Genomic DNA, 21,547 nt, shown 5'->3' with positions numbered 1-21,547 from the left:
CTCAGGGGCACTCAACCACTGAGCCACATCCCCAGCCCTATTTTATAATTTATTTAGAGTCAGGGTCTCCCCGAGTTGCTTAGGGTCTCAATAAGTTACTGAGGCTGGGTTTAAACTTGTCAACCTCCTGCCTTAGCCTCCCAAGTTGCTGGGATTACAGGCATGCACCTCCGAGTCCAGCTAGGAGGTTAATACTTAGTGGAAGAGATAAGACATGACCCCCATGTCTCTAGAGACTGTTCTACCAATCAGCGAATTTTACTTCGGTGTGGAGGGGGGAGGGCAGTAATTTACAGAGGATTGAACTTAAGTGGGGCTCCCACTGAGCTACATCCTCAGTTCTTTTAAATTTGAGACAGGGTCTCACTAAATTGCTGAGGCTGGTCTCAAACTTGCAATTCTCTGCCTCAGTCACCTATAGCTGGAATTTCAGGCATGTGCCACTGCACCCAGCACTTTTACTTCTTTTCTTGTTGGTATCTATGAAATGACACTGAAAATCATGGGGATAAGCCCAAAGAAGGTCCTGAAAGACAGAACTCCTCACTATTTCCACTGCTGGAGGGGCCTGATGATGACCATAGTAACTATCTGGTGGTTGCAGTGTCAAATTTCTAAGCAATTTATTATCTTAGGAAGTACTAAATCAAGAATGGGAAATTAAGAAATCTCAATAACCGGGGCTGGGTCTGTAGCTAAGTGGTAGAGTGCTTGCCTCGCACATGTGAGGCACTGAGTTCAACCCTCAGCACCACATAAAAATAAATGAATAAATGAAGATATTAAAAATATATTTTTTAAAAAATAAAATTAAAAATTAAAAAAAGAAATATCAATAACCAGTATATATGTATAGCTGTCTTAACATGAGTCTAAAAAAGAGTATTTTTAGAAGTTACACATTCTTTTTCACAGTTATGTAGTCCAAGTTAAGTTTTCTGAATTTATACAAAGAAATCTCCATCATCTCATTTTTTAAGGTAGCTGGCATATAATGACTGCTGATACCAGAGATGATTTTAGGTGTTATATAGAGAAGTTATTTTAATAAGTATATATTTCTTTTTAAAACAGTAGAAAAAAATACAACCAGTTCATCAAACCTAAGATTTCAGAATAATTACAAGGTTTTCTTTAAATTTAAGTTTTAAAAAGAAGTTCATTTTAAGAAAAATATTAAATAAATAAAAGCACAAGTGATGTGAACAGTGCAAAAATCACAAGAGTTCTTCATTGAGTGAAATTTGGAAAACAACTTCAGTCATTTACCACACACTAGTGAGCCTTTTCCTAATAATTAGCTCTAGATTTCCTTATATCCTTGGTCATACTCTTGTTGTTTTCCCTAAACTCAAGAAATTATATGTTCTTAAATATTCTCTCTCCCATGCATCATTTTTCAGTAATATGTATATGTCTAAAATGTGTAAGGACATGTGCTCCTGAACTCCATCTACCTTTAAGGAGTCTTGGAGCTGCGATGCAAGTGCTCTAGCCTGAGGACTTTCCCCTTCCCCTCTGGCAGCCAGGTCAGCCAGCTGAGCCGTCAGCTGGTCCACACGGTCACACTTGGCAAGAAGATCTTGACGATAAGGCCCCATCATGACATTAGCCAGACGATGTCCTTCAGCCACAAGCCCCCGGATGGCAGCCTGACCTGGACCAAGAAGAAAACGCTAAAACTCACAAAGACCCAGAAAAGGCAACCACAGTGGCATTCTAGTAAAGTAGTTTGTTATTTAAGTAATATTTTGTAGGGAGATCATTTCCAGACAAAAGAAAACATTTCAGAAATACAGAAAACATAAGAATAGATAAATTATACTTTTTGGTGGGGGGGAGGGGTTTGCAGGGGATTGAACCCAGACCCTCATGCATGCCAAGTACATGCTGTATACTAAGCCACATCACCAGTCCCTACACATTAACTTTTCTTTTTTTTTTTTTTTTCTTTTTGTGGTTCTTAAGATGCAACTTAGGACCTTGTGCATGCTAGGCAAGATCATACCACTGAGCCACACCCCAGCCCAATTTTTATTCCCTGATTCTTTTCTTTAACACAAGAGTTTTCCCACTTAACTAAATTATCTTTTAAAAACATGCTCTAGTAGTAGCAGGTGTGGTTCAAATAGAGCTCTTGCCTACCATGTGTAAGGCCCTGGGTCTGAGTCCTCGCACTGCAAACAACAAACATAATCTAAAAATCTATGTAGTATTTTATAATATTGACATTAACTATTTTACCACATACTTGTTATTAAGCATTTAAACTATTAACATATATTCTTGTATTAACTCCTTAGAAAAAAATTACTTCTTAGAAAAAAATTGAATTGCTGCGTCAATAAATATGAAGTTTTTCATGTAATACCAAACTCTGGTATTAGTCTGTACTAATTCCTATACCACTAAGATATGCACCTGTCCAATTCCCTAACCCCTATTGATGCTAGACATCATCACCAATTTAAAAATCTGTTTATCCAACAAATACAGCAAATGGAGTAAACAGATCTTTCAGTTTGAACAGACCTGCTATCGTAAAACAAATTCTTACAGAACCATTCTTAAAACATCCCCAAAGTCAAAAATTTAGGTTATAAATTCTTCAGGTTGCCTGTGTGATGAAAGAGCCATCACACCTGAAATACTGTGGATAGTTGAGTTCCTTTCACTATTTTCAAAAATTATGTTTAACTGGGTATTTGGCTAGGACTATGAACACAGAAATACTATAGAATGGAAGTGTACATAGGACTGATATTAATTCAGAGTTTCAATTTTGACATGGATTGTGTGTCCACGTGTATGTATTTTTGGGGGGGAGAAGGAGGGTTATACTGGGGATTGAGGGCCCCTTATATGTTGTTCTATGTAACACTCTACCACTGAGCTCTATCTCTAGCCTTTTTTGTTTTGTTTTTATTTTGAGACAGGGTCTCACTAAGTTGCTGTGGCTGGTCTTAAATTTGTGATCCTCCTGCTCATCCTCCCAAGTTGCTGGAATTACAGGTGGGCACCACCGTTCCTTGTTGACATGAGTATTCTTCTATTTGCATATATCAAAATCACTCATTCTCTAATACTTCTTTACTAAGTCATAGGGATTATACTGACTGTAATTGGAAATGGAATCACACTGAAAAGTGCCTAACTTACGAATGACTAAAGAACCTTTTTAGCACTTTATTACAAATGTTACAAACAAGACCCCTATCAATGACCTGCTTATTTGTGCTAAGGTCCTTACCAACTCCCCGGTCATCCACTGTAGGATTATCAATCCATCGCTGTGCTTGTTCAATTTTGCCCTCAAGGTGGACAGCTGCTTTGGCAGGTCTGCTGTTTGCCACAGCCCTGTTGGTTTTGGTCTGCAGGTTCTGTAGGGCTGTGGCCACCTGTTTGGCCAATGCACGAGCCTCCGGGGAATCTCCTTTCCCCCTACAGAGAAAAGAACAGTCATCCTGTTACACACAGACTGTTTATGTTGAGATGACTTGCTAATGAAAATGGTAATGAGATGACAAATTGCTAATGATTATTATTAACTTCAGTGGGAAAGAGTGGTTTATTTGGGTCTTTTAAATTTTTTAGTTGTCAATGGACCTTTATTTATTTATTTATTTTTATGTGGTGCTGAGAATCAGACACAGTGCTTTACACATGCTAGGCAAGTGCTCTGCCACTGAGCCACAATCCTAGCCCTATTGGGTCTTAAATAAGAAATTATCGAGCACAAGGCCCTGGGTTCAATCCCCAGCACCACAAAAAAAAAAAAAAAAAAAAAAAAAGAAATTATTGTAAAAAAAAAATAAGAAATTATTGATTTAAATTCAGACTTTTTGTCCTAGTTAAGACATTAAATATGAGTTTGAGTCAATCTAGCCCAATCAATGTCAATTATAGGTTAGTTAAACTCAATCAAAAATTAGTAGGTTACCTTCACACTCAGTCTGCTACCCCTGAAAACACTAGTTCCTCCTACAACTAGCAGCGCCTAGACAGCTGTATTTGCTGATGTCATAGTAGGAACAATAATAATAGCAGTTCAAGTAATTATAGTAGAACTAGTACTATATTTTGAGTCCTAATCTTGTCAGGTTACTATTGCAATCACATTTCTTTTATTATCTTATCCTCACAACACTATAAGGTAAATGCCAATACTATAATTTAAAAAAAAAAAAAAGACACAAAGTTAGAAAACACATCCAAAGTCCTATTACTTACTTTGATGGAGTCCCAGGGTTCAAATGTGACACTGACTTTGGAGTGCTCACTCTTAAACCACTATCTGTATTGCCTTATGTTGTTATTCTGTAATCCCCAATCCTTGCCATAACTGATTGAACTGAGTGGTTAACCAACTCAAAGACAACACAGCCATTGTCAATAAAGGCACTCCATTGAATTGTGGTGGTTCTCAAAGTATAATGTGAATAAAAATCACCTGGGATTTATTTTCAAATACAGATAATGACCAACATCAACAGAGATTCTGATTAAGTATGTCTGGTGATGGAGTCCAGGGATCCACATTTTTTAACAACCTCAGATAATCCTTGATCCATGCTGCAAAATACCACATGGTCAACCTGTGGTGGGATCTGGAGCTAAAAATTCATTTTAAGCCTAGGCCATGGTAGGTCAAAGCCAGAAGAACTTCTAAATTATTACTAATGTCAGCACCCAGAGTTCAGCAGATATAAAAGACACCATAGAGCTACTAAGAGGTAGAGGGAGGGGCTTTTAGTTATCCCAAGGTGTAGCCACAGTTCAAGCTGTTGGATTCTGTTAGAAGCCTCTATATATTTTCAATAATTGTCTACTTTTTTACTTGAGCTAGTTCCTTGCAACTAAAGAACCTCAACAGAGTATCTACACAAAAATAAAAAAACAACCAAAGAATTATGTCACAAAGGGCAATAAATGCCTCCCCAAACCTATTCCAAAGACTTCAGATTCTAACCATTTAGCAAATACAAAGAATCTGATTAATTTTTATGTATCAAGGGCTGAGGATGTAGCTCAGTAGTAAAGTGCTTGCCTAGCATGTATGAGGTCCTGCATTCAATTCCCAGCACCAAAAAAACAAAATTCGTATATCTCAAGACTACTCAGGCATGGAAAAGTAACCTTCAGACTAATCTCACCTGTAAAAATATCTGCCTGGGCTGGGGAGATAGCTCAGTTGGTAGAGTGCTTGCCTCACAAGGACAAGGCCCTGAGTTCAATCCCCAGCACCACCAAAAAAAAAAAAAAATCTGCCAAGGGCTGGGGAGATAGCTCAGTTGGTAGAGTACTTGCCTTGCAAGCATAAGGCCCTGGGTTCAATCCCCAGCACCGTAAAAAAAATAATATCTGCCAAAATGACTAATTTGAGATACTTTTTAAGAATTCCTTTATAATTTCAAGTTGTTATAGCCTTCCCCATGATAAAACTAGACAAAGAAGGTATTTGCCAGGTTTTGATCATGGCTACTTCCTATGCCAGGAGGTTATGTATATGTATGTTATAATAATAAGTATAATAAAGGCACAAGTGACCACGCATAGTAGTGACACCACTACTACCATTAATTATCTCTTCATCACTAAGAAACATTAATGAGTGCCTACCATGTATATAGACTTGTATTAGATCCCCAAAACACAGTTTCTCCCTTTGAGTATTTTAAAATCTAGTAAGAATATAAACAGTGGGCACTGTTATATACACCTATAATCCAAGTGACTCAGGTTGGGGGTGTTGCCGAGGCAGGAAGATAGCAAGATTGAGGCCATCCTTAGGAATTGAGTGAGACTCTTAACAACCTAGCAAGATCTTATCTCAACTTAAAATAAAAAGGACTAAAGATGCAACTCAGGCTGGGGCAGAGGTGCATGCTTCTAATCGCAGCGGCTCCAGAGGCTGAGGCAGGAGGATCACAAGTTCAAAGGCAGCCTCAGTAAAAGCGAGGCACTAAGCAACTCAGTGAGACCCTATCTCTAAATAAAATATAAAATAGGGCTGGGGATGTGGCTTAGTGGTCAGGTGCCCCTGAGTTCGATCTCTGATACTCCTCAGTTCCTGGCAAAAAATTATGTAGCTCAGTGGTAGAGCACCCCTGGGTTCAAACTTCAATACCAAAAAAAAAAAAAAAAAGTAAGAGATTATATTAATGAATTAATATTGTATTGAACAAAAACACATTTGTTGACATTATATTTTAAAATTGGTAAATTTCCCTTTTTCCTCACACAAATAAGTCAAGATTTTGTGCATAGGACAGTGATGTCCAAATGACTAACTCTGATATATAATCAAATTTGAGATGTTAACTTAAGTTGGTCTCTGCCACCACAATCTCCTGTCTGACGTTTGTCTACAAACTTATTTTACAGCAACTAGACAGGAGTTTGTTTTCTTAGCCGTCACTGTCCTCTCAGTCAACATAAAATTTCAAAGAACTCTAAAGTATCTCTCACTGGGGGAAAAAAAAATAGGCATTGTCTCATGGAAGAACAGAAAACAAAACATGCAGGTTAAATGAAAAGCAAAATATCTCAGGACGCTTGAAACTGGTTGTCCCCAGAGAATAGGGATAGAGGACATGGGTAGAATAGAGAGTGACTTTCACTTTTGGCATTATATCCTTCATTAGCATGTGTGCAGACAGGAACATATTTATCAGAACAAAGCAACACCTCTTTTCCATATAATCAAAGTAAGTACCATGAAAGCCTTTAAGAGCCATGATAAGAATGTTGTTAAAGAAACAACCTCCCAGAAAATGTAATTTAAGAATCTTTAATAATTGCTACCTAAGAAATAACACCATGGGGAAAGGAAGAAAATACTTTCTTATGACTCTTCCCTTCGCTCCACATACACACATAAACACACGGGTTTTTTCATAGCTAGCTACGAAAATTATTTTCCTCATATATCTGGGAAACCTGTATGTCACAAACGTGAAGGAAAGTCCTAGCTTAGAAATGAGAAAAACATAACTATAAAAAGGAGTTCTTAGCACACTGAATGTATTACTTTAAAACTATGTGATCAGCAATAAATTAATAAGCCTCATTTATGTCACAGGCACAATATAGGTAATATCTGATCTACCTATGTCATAAAGAATAATAGAGTGGAGGAGTATCATACATGCATCTAACCTATGGTTCATATGTTCATAGGGAAAAAGGAGAGAGAAAGAAAAAGAAATACTAAAGGACAATTAAAAGAACTGAATACATACTGTCTTCGTAAATCTGCTAATTTAGAAGTCAGAGCAGATATTTCTCCAAGGGAACGCAGAATGTCATCTCTCTCTTTAGGATCATCACACAATTCTGCTATTTTCCGAGCTTCAGCCAAAGCACCTCGGATCTGTTCTTCTCCTTCAGGTCCTCCATTTGGATCTGCAAGCCAATTCTATACAGAGGAGAAATGGAGAATACTGCAGTCCACTCATGAACCACATTTAATTAACCTTAACAAAGCCATCCCATGGCATACCAATAATTATTTTTTAGAGTATAATTATTATTGTTTTAGAGATGTGCTTAGCTTCATTCTAAGATGAAATCAATCCCTCATCTTTTTCTTTTTTTGGTGCTGGGAATCAAACCCAAGGCCTTGTGCATGCTAAGCATGTGCTCTGAGCTATACCCCCAGCTCCTCCCTCATCTTTTTAAAAACAATTTTGTTCCTGTCCATTAGAATAAAATATCTTCATAAAGCTTTATCTCATCCTTAATCAGAAACATTTAGTTTATCAAACATTTGTTTGTGAAATACTTGAAAATCATTTTACATAAGAGTATAATTAGGGGCTGGGATCATAGCTCAGTGGTAAAGCACTTGCCTAGCATGTATGAGGCACTGGGTTTGATTCTCAGCACTGCATGTAAATAAAGTAAAAATAAAGGTCCATCGACAATTTACAAAAAGAATAGAATCAGAAAACCTTAACTCTTTAACACTTCTATGACAGTTGAGAATTCTGAGACCAGGAAAGTTTCAGTGTACTGTAATCTATATCAGGAACTAGGATTCTCTTGGTAACAGAGTACTTACCTTTTTTTTTTTTTTCTTTTTTTCTCTTTTTTTTCTTTTTTTGTGGTGCTGGGGATTTGAACCCATGGTCTTGTGTTTGCGAGGTAAGCACTCAACCAACTGATCTATATCCCCAGCCCCAAGTGCTTACTTCTAACTAGTCAAAATATTCAAAATTAAGACCTTATTTCAAAATATAGATGAGCATTACTCTAGACTGTGATGGTAGGGAATGTGTTAACATTGGTAACTGCTGGGCACAAGTCAATCAGTCATCACTTAGAAGCACCCATTATTTACCGACACTAAATGATGAGGGGGTGGAGAGAAAAGAAAGTAAGAAGCGGGAAGGAAGAGGTGCAGGATATTTGTGGAATATTTCCCTTTCTCTTTTACTTCCCACCCCTCCTGACAATCATGGTATTTACCTGAGCAGCATCAATCTTCTTCGCAATGCTCTGCTTTGAGTTTGTCATGGCTTCCAGCTTGCGAGCTGCATTTTCCACCTTTGCAGTGAGCACATCCAGACCTTGAGATACCTGTTGGGCTTTCTGCATGGCCACTGGTGAAGCTCCTTGACCTCTATTCAGACAGAGATACTGTATTGTACCTTCTCAAATATTTAATAATAAAATATCCCTTAACACCACAGTACATGCCATTTTTGTTAGGATACTTGTCTTTCTTCATTTTCCCCAGTAATCTAGGATAACACCAGAAAACTGAGTTAAACAAAGCAAGATACCCAAACCATCTTTCTCTTTAGCTTTTAAAAATACACATGAGCTTTATGGAACTGCATTACCACTTTGAAGTCAGGCCAGCAAATTTTGATAATGATTATTCTCCTCTAGGTAGTGATTATATAACCAAATCTAAACTTCAGTGGGAATATGTGCTGGGGCTCTTATTGCTATGGAAGATTTTGTTACCATAGTAATGTGTGCTTTAGAAATAGGTAGTCATTGAATTGTCTTATTTATGGGTGAAAATACATTGAAAACATTTCAGAAGACAATACACACAAGAGTAATTGAAAGTGCAACACACTGACACCGATTTGATCTGTTTGAATCCTGAATTTTGGTGCCTGTGGGACTTTATGATGTTTAATCTCCTTTGGTTTCAATTTTTTCTTATAAAACTAACATAAAATGAAGGAAAGCAATAATACAGTTCTTGTCCTGCTTATTTAACAGAGTATCCAGGATCCAGCAAATATACTTGAAAACACTTTGGCCACAAGGCAATATAAATATTACCATCTACTATTATAACCAAATTATCATCACTATTACAACAAACCTAATGACCTAATGATAATCTGAAATGTCTGCCTTCCATTCTTGGGCAAAACTAGTTAGAACTGAGCGGGTAAGGGGGAAATACATGAGGACAAGAAGTACATCATTTTCCCAATTTCACTATTTTCTCGCTCAGAAATGGTATGCTACTACTACAAAAAATGATGTTAGTAGAAACTTGCTTGCCTTTGTACATATATTTTTTTCTTTCTTCTACCACTGAGGTACATCCCCAGCCCTGAAACTTGTTTTCCTTAACGGACTTTCCAAGGCATAAAGGAAAATTTGCCATCATTTTATAAGCTCATATTTTTTTAATCAACCCAGTTTGGATAGCTCAATCATAGGAGTGGCAACTTTATCATTCAGTAGAATGGCCTGGTTCATCCTAATCTGAGCTTCTAACCTTAGAATGAACTCTAAAATGTCTTTGCTTCCCTTAGTAATAATATGCACCTATCATTCAATTATCTACCCTCTTTTAAAAAAATACATCTGTTTTTCATCTATACTAGTACTAGAGGCAATGAACTTCATAAATTCATTGCCATGTATAGAAAAGGTGTACACACACACACACACACACACACACACATACCATTTTCTTGGACTTGAAGTCTTCCTTTACCTGGCAGAAGAATGGAGACTTAGGAAATATAATATTTATGATTTAATTTGCTATTTTACCCTTCAAATTTAGTAATTCATGATAAGAAATCTTTGGCATGTGAGTTCAACTATGAAAAAAGTAAAAATAAGTATAAGCTACATTCAAAATAAAAAGTTTGCCAAGCGTGGTGGCTCATGGTTGTAATTCCAATGACTCAGGAGGCTGAGGCAGGAGGATTCCAAGTTCGAGGCCAGCCTGCAATTTAGTAATAAGGCTCTAAGCAACTTAGCAAAACCCTGTCACAAATAAAAAATGAAAAGGGCTGGGGATGTGGCTCCATGGTAAAATGCCCCTGAGATCAATCTCCAGTGCCAAAATAAAAGTTTATTAAGATAGACACTTGAGGCCAGCCTCAGCAACTTAGCAAGATCCTATTTCAAATTTAAAAATTAAAAAGGCCTAAGAATATAGCTCAATGGAAAAAGCACTCCTGGTTCCTGATTTCAATCCCCAGCGCGTGCGCGCGCGCACACACACACACACACACACACACACACACACAAAACTCATTAAGTTCCATGAAGATAAAATTTTATTCTTTCAATCCAGAAACCCTTCATGACTAGAAGAATATCAGCGAAAAAAACAAAACAAAAAAGTCACTGTCATTAAAATGATAAATAGTTGAATAGTTGGGTATGTTTAAGAAAGAACAACAGGAAGATAGTTTTCCAATCTTTCCACATGAAAGGATATTGCAGGCTCCCCTGTGAAACAGGCCCAGAGCTACTCATCACTGTTCTAGCCTTTTCTCTTTACAGACTAATAGTCAATCCCATACAATTACCTCATTCTCTTGCTCATATTCATCTCTCTAAACACATACAACTGTGTATTTAAGAATTCCAAGTGAAAACCATCTACCACACTGTGAAAAGGCTGCAGACAAAAGAGCCAGAAATGAGAAATTAGAAGAGCCAAGAATCTTGTCAAACTGCATTGGTATTTCTTGAATGGGAACAAAACTTCTTTTTGTCCCTTCAGCAAAGTTAGTGCCATGCTCATGACAAGGGAGACTGCTTCTCAGCAGGAGTAAAGCTCACTCAACTCAAGAAGATCACACTTATTTAAGCGGTTTCTTCTCCCCTTAAAGGTAGGGAAACACTTTGAAGCCCCAGAGCTTCCAGGACCATGGTAAATCCACAAATCCCTGGAAATCATAGGAAACATTGAATGGAAATGTTCACTGGCAACTTTTTAGGTAGAGATAAATGCTTTCATCAGATTATAAAAAGTGATCTTGGGGGCCTGGGGCTCTGGCTCAGTGGTAGAGCACTTGCCTGGCTCATGTGAGGCACTAGGTTCGATCCTTAGCACCACATAAAAATAAAAAATTTTTTAAAAAGTGATCTTGGTCCAAAAAAAGATTAAGAACCACACCTTTAAGATCTGTATTTTTCATGGACACTACTTTGAAACCAAGTATAGTGGAGCCCCTTTGTATCTGAATGATCTCAAGAAGTTTCATAATATTCTCAAACCAAAATTAGTCTTCATGTACACTAGTGTCTCAGCACACTTCTATTTTTCTGAAAGTCCACAGCATAAAATTCCATAAAAATGAAGAACTTTAGTAACTCCATGGAAGAATTCCAATTAAATCTCTATTATACTGATTTGTTTCAATAACAAACTATCCATTTATTTGGTTCATCAGGGGCAAAGTTCTAAAAGTCAAGACTTACTGAAGGTAAAAGGTAGTTAAAAGAATTTTTTAAAAAATAGGGTTGAAATACAAGCTCATAAAGAGACCAGAAATAGCCAAGTTTGGTGACACACACCAATAATCCTAGTGATTTGGAAGGCTCTAGCAGGAGGATTGCAAGTTTGACTAGCCTCAATAACTAAGATGCTAGCAATTGAGCAAGACCCTGTCTTAGAATAAAAAATAAAAAGAACTGGAGATGTAGCTCAGTGGTAAAGCACTCCTGGGCTCAATCCCCAGTACCCACTGGGGCGGGGGGGGGGGGGGGAAGCCCAGTAATTACCAGCTTAAAGAATGATCTATTTGATTTCTAAAATGATGTGAAATAATTTCAATATTTTCACTCTTTATATTTCTTTCTGCCCATCTTTCATAAAATATACCTAAACAAGCCAACCTTCAACAGTGCCCCTTATTTTACAAAAACCTATGGCTAGAAACTAAAAATCCGATTTCTATTCTATTACAGACTAAGTTCCAACTTTATTAGGTATATACATTTGCATATTTTAAAAGTTTAGAAAAAGAAAGCTCATCTCAATTTCAGAAGAATTCATATAATGAAACACCTTTTTCATCTATTAGCCAAAGATAACTCAGTAAAACTGGCACAGGCTTGCTTTCTGTGTGAGTTACTTACTACAGGTCTGGGAAGAGCAAAAAAACTTTACCTAGCCCGGAGGTCAGCCACTTGATCAGTCATCTGCCCTAGCATTTTGCAGGTTCCCAGGATCTCTCTGCGTTCCTTGCCTGCACAAAGTTCACCAACTTTTCCAGCTTCATCTAAGATCTGCCTGATGGCCTGTTCACCAGCATCTCCTAAAATAAAGAGATAGTCAGTGTCTGAATTGTAGACACATTAAACACTTAGAGAGGATACTTTACAAATCATTTCATTCATGAAGGAATAGATGATTTTAAATGACAAGTGAACAGAAGATAATCCATCTGATAGCTAATAGCCAAGCGATGCCTTTATAACGGAGGCTGAGGTTTCAACCACAGATGCTGCTAAAACAGATACTTGGAACCATATCCACTTGGAGATACTAAGCAGCTTGTGGTAATAATATGGATGATGAAAATAGGCTGTACTGATTTAATAGTACTTAGCACCTTCAAACTCCATTAGGTTTTTCACTCATTCAAATGTTAATCTAAAACTGAATAAATATTAAATTAGAAAGTACATAGAGTCAAACTCAATACCCTACTTGGATCTTATCTTTGTATAGTCAATTTCACTTTCCAATTTTTATTGACATTACTATTTAATCTACTTAATTAAGTACTCTATTGACATAAATGGAAGTTTACCCAATGGGAATTAGCAGAGAAGAGCTTTTATTCAAAATAATTACCTTTCTGATTCAGGGAATGGGTGAACCAATAATTTTGCAAAGAATGCCCAGTTCAGCTTTGTTTATTCCTCCATAATGAGAGGTGATATGGCTTATGCCCTTCATCCTTTTAAGGTCCAGTCATGCTTCCGCTAGTTTAAACTCTCAGAAGATAGGTTATGTTCCAAAGTGTTACAGTAGTTATGTCAGGATTACGAGATTATGGAGGATTTATTCCATTCTTTCATTTGCTTCAATTTTAGCTTTTTATTCTATGTATCAGAAAAGTAAAACTAAAGGGTTACCTGGGGAGGCACTGGGGTCACGGAGCCAACCTTTGGCCTGGTTCAGTTTGGAGTCTATGGAGGCTAATGCTCTCTTCATGGCTTCAGTGTCCTTTTGAAGAGAAATCCCACAATTATTTTCTTTGCAAACACTGAGGTACCATAAAACAAAGTAGAGGAGTAGTTACAGCATTAACAATAGCTAAGGTAGTCCTACGAAGGTCTCAATAATCTCATCACAACACAATTCTTATTGCTATCAAAATGCAGCATCTTGCATGCAAACCTTCAGTTAATTCTATTCAGTTTCCTGGTGTCTATTGCTAAAACTGGTAAAATGGCTCAAGCCAAAAGATGTTTAATGTTGTCAACAGAAAAAAGCTCTGTTGTCACATGCCTCATTATCAGCCTTTCTACTAGTCAACATTCATCTACTGCAGCCTTGCCAGAGCCCTCCCCACTTCAGGGAAGCCTCATTAGTATGTGGTGCCACAAATCACAATTCTTTTACACTTGTTTTGAAATACACACACAAATTAGATGTTTCGCTTTATTTAATTAATCTGAAAAACATGGAACTACTGATTGAAAAAATAAATTTAAAAAGTTAATGTAGCAGTTTTTATTTTAATTCTCCAAATAAACCATTTAATGTTACACAAGAACAATTATTTTTCAACTCTTCCCTGCTACATCTCATTCTTAGTTTCTTTATGATCCCTACCCGGGAAAAGGAGGCAGCATATAATAAACAGGTCTTGATTTATTGTTTACAACCAGGATTCAAGATGATGAGCATAAAACTAGCAAAAAAAGCTCCAGGATACAGCTTGGAGACAACATATTAATCCCTCTAAAAAATGTGTGTATTTTCATAAAATTTGTTTGAACAGAGAAAAATGCAGCAAACAGTACAACAAATATCCATGTACCCATTCTCAGAATTAATGGACTGGTCATCTCTTCAGGCTCTATTTAACATCTTAAAAGAAAGTCTATCTCATTTTTGCTTCCAGGGAACTGACTCCTAGAGAGTCAATCCACCAAAGCACAGAGTTAACCTCTAAAATTCTAGCCAAAGTCCTATATTCCTGTCGTGTATTTCCAATCTTAAAGAACTGAGGTCTTAATAGTATTGTACCACCAATTTTCCACAAGGGGGCACTAGGAGCATTTCCACTTCCAATTCAAAGGACAGCCAGCACTAGCAGAAATAAAAAAGCACTGCTGCATTCATAATCAGGCTTAAGGTTAGCAGACTGGCCCCAGTTTTTTTAAAGTCCCTATTCAAATGATAGGGCTCCCAACTTTAGAATTCCTTCCTTCCCCATCTAAACAGATAGACTGCTCTTCTGTTCTAATCTTATTTCTTAGCCACAGCAACAAAAAGGAGGTTAACTATACATATTACTAAAAAAAATAATAATAATAAAATATTTTTATTATGAAGTTACATGGAATTATGGTAGCTATCAATAAAATGTAGCATCATGAGATTTGAAAATCCATTTGTACAAGTTACAAATGGACTAATAGTATTTCTGAGTGCTTTGCTTTTCCATGGTTTAAATATCTGTTCCTCTCTTCCGCCTTGTTTTACATTAATTTGTACAGCATGCCTTGCCTCCGAAAGTAATGCAACACTTAATTCCAAATTAGCAAGGCCCAAAATGATACCTTCTTTAAAGAAAATCTCAGTTAACTCCTAACCTCAGGGAGATAGATAGCCTTTGTGGGATTAACACAAGTTATCTAGGTACAGATTGAAACACACACACACACATGTACACAAGCTCTTACTTAGAAAGGATGTGCACACCCTGGAGAAGAAAAACTGTGTCAATGTAAAAATATTTAAAACCTGTTAATAGCATTTCCTTAATACATTTTCATTCTCAGTGAGAAAACCAATAGATAAAGTGATGCATTTCAAAACCTAAATTCAAAAGGAAGGGCAAGTCCTACATACATGTTAGGTGCAACTTTTGCCATGTTTACCCTCAATTATCTCACTGAATCTCAAATTTAAATGTAATTTGATTTTACAAATTAAGAAACAGGGAAGCACTCTTAGAAACCAGTTGATCTCAAGTTTGTTGGGTTTTGTCTTGTTTTGCTGTAGTACTAGGGAATCGAATCCAGGGCCTCAAGCCTGCTTGGCAAGTACTCTGCCACTGAGCTACATCCCCAATCCTTGTTTTATTTTGCAACAGGGTCTCAGTTGCTCAGGCCAGCCTCAAACCCACGATCCTCCTGCCTTGGCCTCCCAAGCAGCTGGGATTACAGTCATGAACCACCACACCCAGCCATCTCAGACTAGTTCACTCCAGATTTCATTCTTTTATTTCAGATGAAACTTGAGAATTCGAGAATTTTTTTTCTTACCAAAGAGAGTTGCCAATGATGTCATTAAGCTTCTAAAATAGTCGCAAATCTCTTTTTAACTTTGGCTTTGGTTAATACTGCCCAGAAAATACACACTCTAGACATCAAATTCATAATCCTCACTAACATAAATAACTGCTTTTATCCTCCAATGCCCCAAAATTATCCAAAACACAATGGAAAATAAGTTTTGCTCTATTCAGCATCCTCAAAAATCATTTCTTTTTTCTCCCCAATAAAGCTCAAATGGCTACTATACTACAAAGAAAGAATATGATTCTCAGGAAGTGAGTAATTTACTCCCAAATGGTAGATCTGACATCACCAAACCACCACCAAGAAGTTAAAATTAAGAGATACTCATTCTCCCCTAAACAAAATCAAGGGCAAATCTGAAATGAAGCTGCATTTTACAATTGGGAATTTCAATTGGTTAGCAGGGTTTGTCTTTGCTCTTGTTTTGTTTGTTTTCCTTCTATACTGGGGATTTAAACATAAGGGACTTTACCAATGAGTATAGGCCCAGCCCTTTTTAGTTTTTACTTCTGAGATAGAGTCTCAGTAAATTTCTGAGGGTCTTGATAAATTTCCCTTGAATTAACAATCCTCCTGCCTCAATCTCCTCAATAGCTGGGATTAGAGGCATGTGCCTCTGTACCTGGCAGTTACCAGTTTTTAATAATGAATTTTAGGCCATTTTGGAGATTTAAATCTGTCATCGAAAGGGCCACCTTAAATTCTTTCTGGAATAGAGCAGGTTATAAACAATAATCTAAACACAATACAGTGAGTGCAATGTCATATCTATTAAAAACAAAAGTGTTTATGGAAACAAATATTTTGGTCTCCTAAGAATCTCATATATTTCTTTTGCAGGGCAGTATTTAAGATGAAACTGATAAAATTCTGTCATAAGAAATACAAGTATATACTAACTTTGGGATATAATATAAACCAATTCACTAAACGCTAATGATTTGAACTCACTTTGCAGATATGTTTATAAAAGATAAAAATAATTATAATCCTGTGGTCAATCATACTATGTGTCCCAAGCATTTTGTTGAACTCTGTCATGTAAATCTAAGTACCCAGAGTACAATCTGAATATGAAATAGAAGAAAAAATGACAACACTTTCATTTGTGTACTCTTCTCCATAAAAATTTAAATTTAGGAAAAAAGTCTCCACCAATCTTTTATCTGTTTTTGTTTTGTTTTGTTTTTTCAAAGAGTAACAGTAAAAAAGATCAGATCTAGTCATGCAGCTTTAGGACAGGTGGCAGGTAGTATTTATCTGGTTCCCGCCCCCTGTGGCCCCTTTTACGATAAAACTCTTTATCAGTTCCAAGTTTTAAATGAAAAATGCAGGCTTGGCACTGTCTCCCACAAACCAAAATGTGGAAGATCATCCTAAGAGAACACCTTTATACATGCTTTTCCAGGAACTGAAACACTCCTAAAATTCAATGTATGTTTAAGCCTCAAAAGCACCTGTGAATAATACTGAGATCCTCATATACAGGATCAAGAAGAGCTATAGTTAGGAAAGTGATGTCCTGCAATCCTGGGAATTTAAAATTGGAAATTTTAACCATGGGGAATAAGGACCTCTCTATCATCACTAACCAAGCTGCTTTTCCCTCCTTCCACTAACACTTCCCTTCCTATTCCAATCCCATTTCGGATGACATTTTTACTAACATCCCTCCAATGTTTTGAACAATAATGTTTCTCGAAAGAACAGAGTGAACAATGAGAGAAAGCTGTGTAGTCCTGAGACTTCAGGCAAGTTACCTTGTCTTGGCCTCAGTTCCTCATCTCTACAAATCCCAGCTCTAAAAATCTATGCCATCTATGAGCACACAACTAGATGTATCAGCTAGCTGAAGATAACAGATCAGATAGGAAACATCAACTCCTTTAACATTTGGAGGGTTTTCTCTTTATTGGGGGAGGGGAAAGAATAACAACACATCATAAATGCCTGAATGAACTACTGGTCCTGAAAAATCTTTCATTCTATTAGCTGCTAAAACAAAACACTAAGACACTCATTAAAAGTTCACATACAACTTCTTTTAAAAAATAATCAAATAGAAGCTGGGGTTCAGTGGTAGAACACTTGTCTAGCATGTGTGAGGCACTGGGTTTAATCCTCAGCACCACACAAAAATAAATAAAGGTATTTTTTAAAAAAAGTTGTATCTGTTGGGGAAAAAAACAAAGGAAAAAAATCAAATCAAATTCAATCCTTAAATGCCAATGGTCTGCAGTAAGGGCTAGTATTACAGGATTGCACGTTCTAACCAATATTTCCTTCTTTGGTAAAGTATAGTGATCTTACGTGCAAGAGACATCTGAGTCAGTCACTACTCTTACTCATCACTAGTCTAGGACCACAATGAGGAAAACTCCCTACAATGCATTTTGAATAACCATATTTAATGACTCAAGGTATCCAAGCAGTGAAATGCTTTTTAAATTTTTCTCTCACTTTTTCTTCATTTCCAGCATACAACAAGATACAAGTAATATAAATTTAAAAAATTAATATTGAGTAGCAAATTTATAAAGAGTAGTATTAGAAGTGTGTTTAACTACAATTCTTTAACTTGATTTTTAATGATCCACTATGATTGTTGATTTAAGAAGGGGACAATTTTTACTTTTAAAAGAAATAAAGTGTTTAAAGTCAAAGATCCTTTAAAAATTTATAAATATGCAATTTGAATGTAGGTATAAAAGGTCAAATAGCATTGTATTTCCTCTTGAAAACTTGAACTTATTTGGCAAGACACACTTTTTATCAAGAATTCATTCCACTTACTTTCTTCCCCCATTTTTCTAGAGGAACCATCACTTTCCAGAAGAATACTGCACCAATGGGGAAGCATGAAACAAGTATGGTAAGACAAAGTTAATTATTTATTAGTAGGGGCAAGAGGAGGTGAAAGACACTATGCATCGAACAAAATGGGAACTCAGTGGTAACAGACACAAGGTCTGATGAATTCACTGCTTACAGTTGAGTAATGAAAGATGCATAACCCTATTAAACAGAAAACTAGCCCAAATCCTAGTTGCCAATGTCAGTTTATAAGGTAAATTTTTTTTCTGACTATTCTTGTAACTAATAAAAATTATTTTTGAGGGGGTGAACAGAGATAAGAGTGGATAGGGACAGGGTGGGGAGTAAGAGTTGTCTTGTATTTCTTATTATAGTATTTTTATTTTTTTTTAACCACTTAAATGTATAACAAAGGCAAACAGGTTTAAAAAGAATCTTGTTCATTCTGATGTCATGTATTTGAGCTTCTTTTGGATGAACTCACTGAATTTACTTTCTTTCACTCCTGCTAAAGTTAGTTTTGCAGCATCCTAACCAACTTTGTTTCTCACAGATGAAAATAAAACTGGGACAGCTTTAAGACCACACATGGTAAGGAACAGATCTATTCCTCTTATATATCCTTCCTTCCAAGTGTCTAAAGTGTGTAATCCCAGTCCTGAAAAGCTCAATGGAGGTTTTTTGTTTTGTTTTGTTAAAGAAGCAGCACTTGATGGCACATGTACAAAATAAAGCTGAGCACTTATTCACTTATTCACATTTAGCACTTACTCACTTAAACGATGGATGACCTTCCCCTCAAAAATAGGGAAACATTAAAATTAAATGCCTGTTCCTCCTTGCTACTTTCTCATCCACTAAAAGCAAAGAATAGAGATTAGGTTAGGGGGACATGAAGTCAGAGAATCATGGCTGATTCACAGCTTAGATAGTCCATGTAGTAAGCCACAGACTAATATTAGGAAAACTACTAGATATACATAATTTACTTCTTCTGTCCTTTTGATTTTGACAAAAATCAAAGGATTATTATGCAGAACAGATGCCTCAGCTAAGCCCTCTAGCCTACTCATTTTAATTTTGACTTAAAAGTTCAATTAAACAACTCATCCAAAACAAAATTTCAACCCCCCCCACTCCACCCCAAGAAGACTGGTAGGGGAGGCACATACACAGATGGCATCAACTGGAAGTCTCCTTTCCCTAGAGCAGGGTCTACAGGTAAATCAAAAGCTACCCAGCTACCTGGGTAAACTGAGCCTCAAATAAAGTCAGTGGGAATGACCACGCAAAATAAGTCCTAAGGATACTGCTAAAAAAAGGAGAAAAAAGCACCTACCAAACACAGAAATCCTGATGGCCCATAGTAAGGTGTTTCCTTTTGTTTCCCCCAAAGAAAGAGCTCAGTATGAGCCAGAGTGCAGCACAGCCAGAGTCCCACATTAAATCACATTCTAACGCATATGCGAGCACAGTGTTACACACCGGCATACAGAATAAGGCACAGCACACGGCACAAGAAAACCCCACAGACATGCTTTTTCTGTTTTTAAGCAAAAAAGAAACTAAAGGGCAAGAGAAAGCTTACCTTCTAAACGTGAGAAAAAGAATAAAACAAACAACAGAACAAAAAAAGATGCATAAAGAAGTCACAACAGGGAAGTAAAAGTCAAGTATGCAAAAGCAAAATTAAATCAATATCAAAGATTTAAAATAATTTTACCACACAAATTTAAAAGGTAATCTTAGAACCAGTTGCAGAACTGCACATCAATGAGAAAATGCCTGTTAAACAAACCCATGGTTAAAGTAAACGAATTTATTATTCATTGTTAAATTACCTTTCTAGGTGAAAGAGAGAGGGCTGGTGATTTTTAGACCCCTGCTTTGACCCTACCTTCCAGGTATCCAGAAATCAAACTGGGTGACCCTGGAGACATCCAGGGTCATACATGGGAAAGCTAGATCCTACAGCAAGCAGTAAACTGCCTGCATCTTGAGCTCCTAAGTGTAAACACAAATGTCCCTGTTCTCCCAGACCTGGAAATTTTGTTCATAGCCATTACATAGGAAAAAGTAGACCAGAGTGGTAGTAACACAAAACCACTGCTGACAGACTGTAGAAAGAATCCACCGACCCCCTTGAGCCCAAGAAAAAGGTGAAGGGATCTCACTAACTGACAAAAGTAAAGACAAATATTTTAAATGAACTTTCTGTAGGGAAAAGGGGATAATGAAGGGGCACATGTAGAAATGCTAAGATGTTCTTCTGTATATTTCTCTGAATCAAAGGTTTGTTAATGGAAATTTTTCCATAAAGTTTAGAACTACAGGTATATTCTGTATCTTTCTTAGTCATCTATACAAGGCAGGGATCCCACCCAGGGGACTATACATTCCTTTACCAGCCCAATCAATGAGAACCCAACCTGAAGGAAAGGCTACCCACCTCGGCCTTCAACCAATATTCACCCCACATGCCTGTTTATTTATTTTACCTTGGAACAAAGTAAATCTGCAAAGGTAGCAAGTAACCCATGAAACACAAATAAAAAAGAAAATATATTCACAATATCTAAGTACTCTTATGCTACACACAATTACAAGATAAAAAGTGTGACAGGTGGCAATCAAAATCATCCAGGAGGGGAGAATTCAGGATTCTGCTTATTTCTCCTCCAACAACACTTACCTTGCTGGCCCAGGCATCTTCATCCCAAGAAGTGAGTTGTAATACACGGATGATCTCATTAATTTCAGCACTCATCTTTTCTACAGTAAAATTGCGATTTTTCAAAGCTTCTTCTATTCCTTGGTTTTTTGAGTTTTTAGTTGTTACAAAAATCTTCATAGCTATAAAAATAAACAAAAGATCAACAACTGAAGTTGGAATTAAATCTTGCTGTGTGACAATATTCACACAAGATGTCTCACACTCTGAACGCAAGTTTTGGACTTCTAAAGTCTT

At 36.7% G+C, this 21,547-nt stretch overlaps 1 protein-coding gene across 4 annotated transcripts in view; it reads right to left on the bottom strand.

Moving 5' to 3' along the window:
• The window catches only part of Vcl (vinculin), a 103,628-nt gene that overhangs the window by 22,066 nt on the left and 60,015 nt on the right, over positions 1 to 21,547 (bottom strand). For 2 of the 4 annotated variants that reach the window (XM_047553712.1, XM_047553714.1), the window contains exons 6-12: positions 21,272 to 21,432; positions 13,366 to 13,459; positions 12,392 to 12,539; positions 8,470 to 8,623; positions 7,242 to 7,417; positions 3,251 to 3,441; positions 1,458 to 1,657 (exon numbers count right to left, since the gene is read on the bottom strand). In XM_047553712.1, coding sequence (XP_047409668.1) covers positions 1,458 to 1,657; positions 3,251 to 3,441; positions 7,242 to 7,417; positions 8,470 to 8,623; positions 12,392 to 12,539; positions 13,366 to 13,459; positions 21,272 to 21,432 — 1,124 coding nt within the window. The remainder of the gene's footprint in view (positions 1 to 1,457; positions 1,658 to 3,250; positions 3,442 to 7,241; positions 7,418 to 8,469; positions 8,624 to 12,391; positions 12,540 to 13,365; positions 13,460 to 21,271; positions 21,433 to 21,547) is intronic. The other 2 variants (XM_047553713.1, XM_047553715.1) reach the window with 1 other exon arrangement.

The sequence above is a fragment of the Sciurus carolinensis genome, chromosome 5, assembly GCF_902686445.1.
Source record: "Sciurus carolinensis chromosome 5, mSciCar1.2, whole genome shotgun sequence".
Classification (NCBI taxonomy): Eukaryota; Metazoa; Chordata; class Mammalia; order Rodentia; family Sciuridae; genus Sciurus; species Sciurus carolinensis.
Note: the sequence above shows the minus strand (reverse complement) of the source record. Positions and strands in the feature narration are given on the sequence as shown.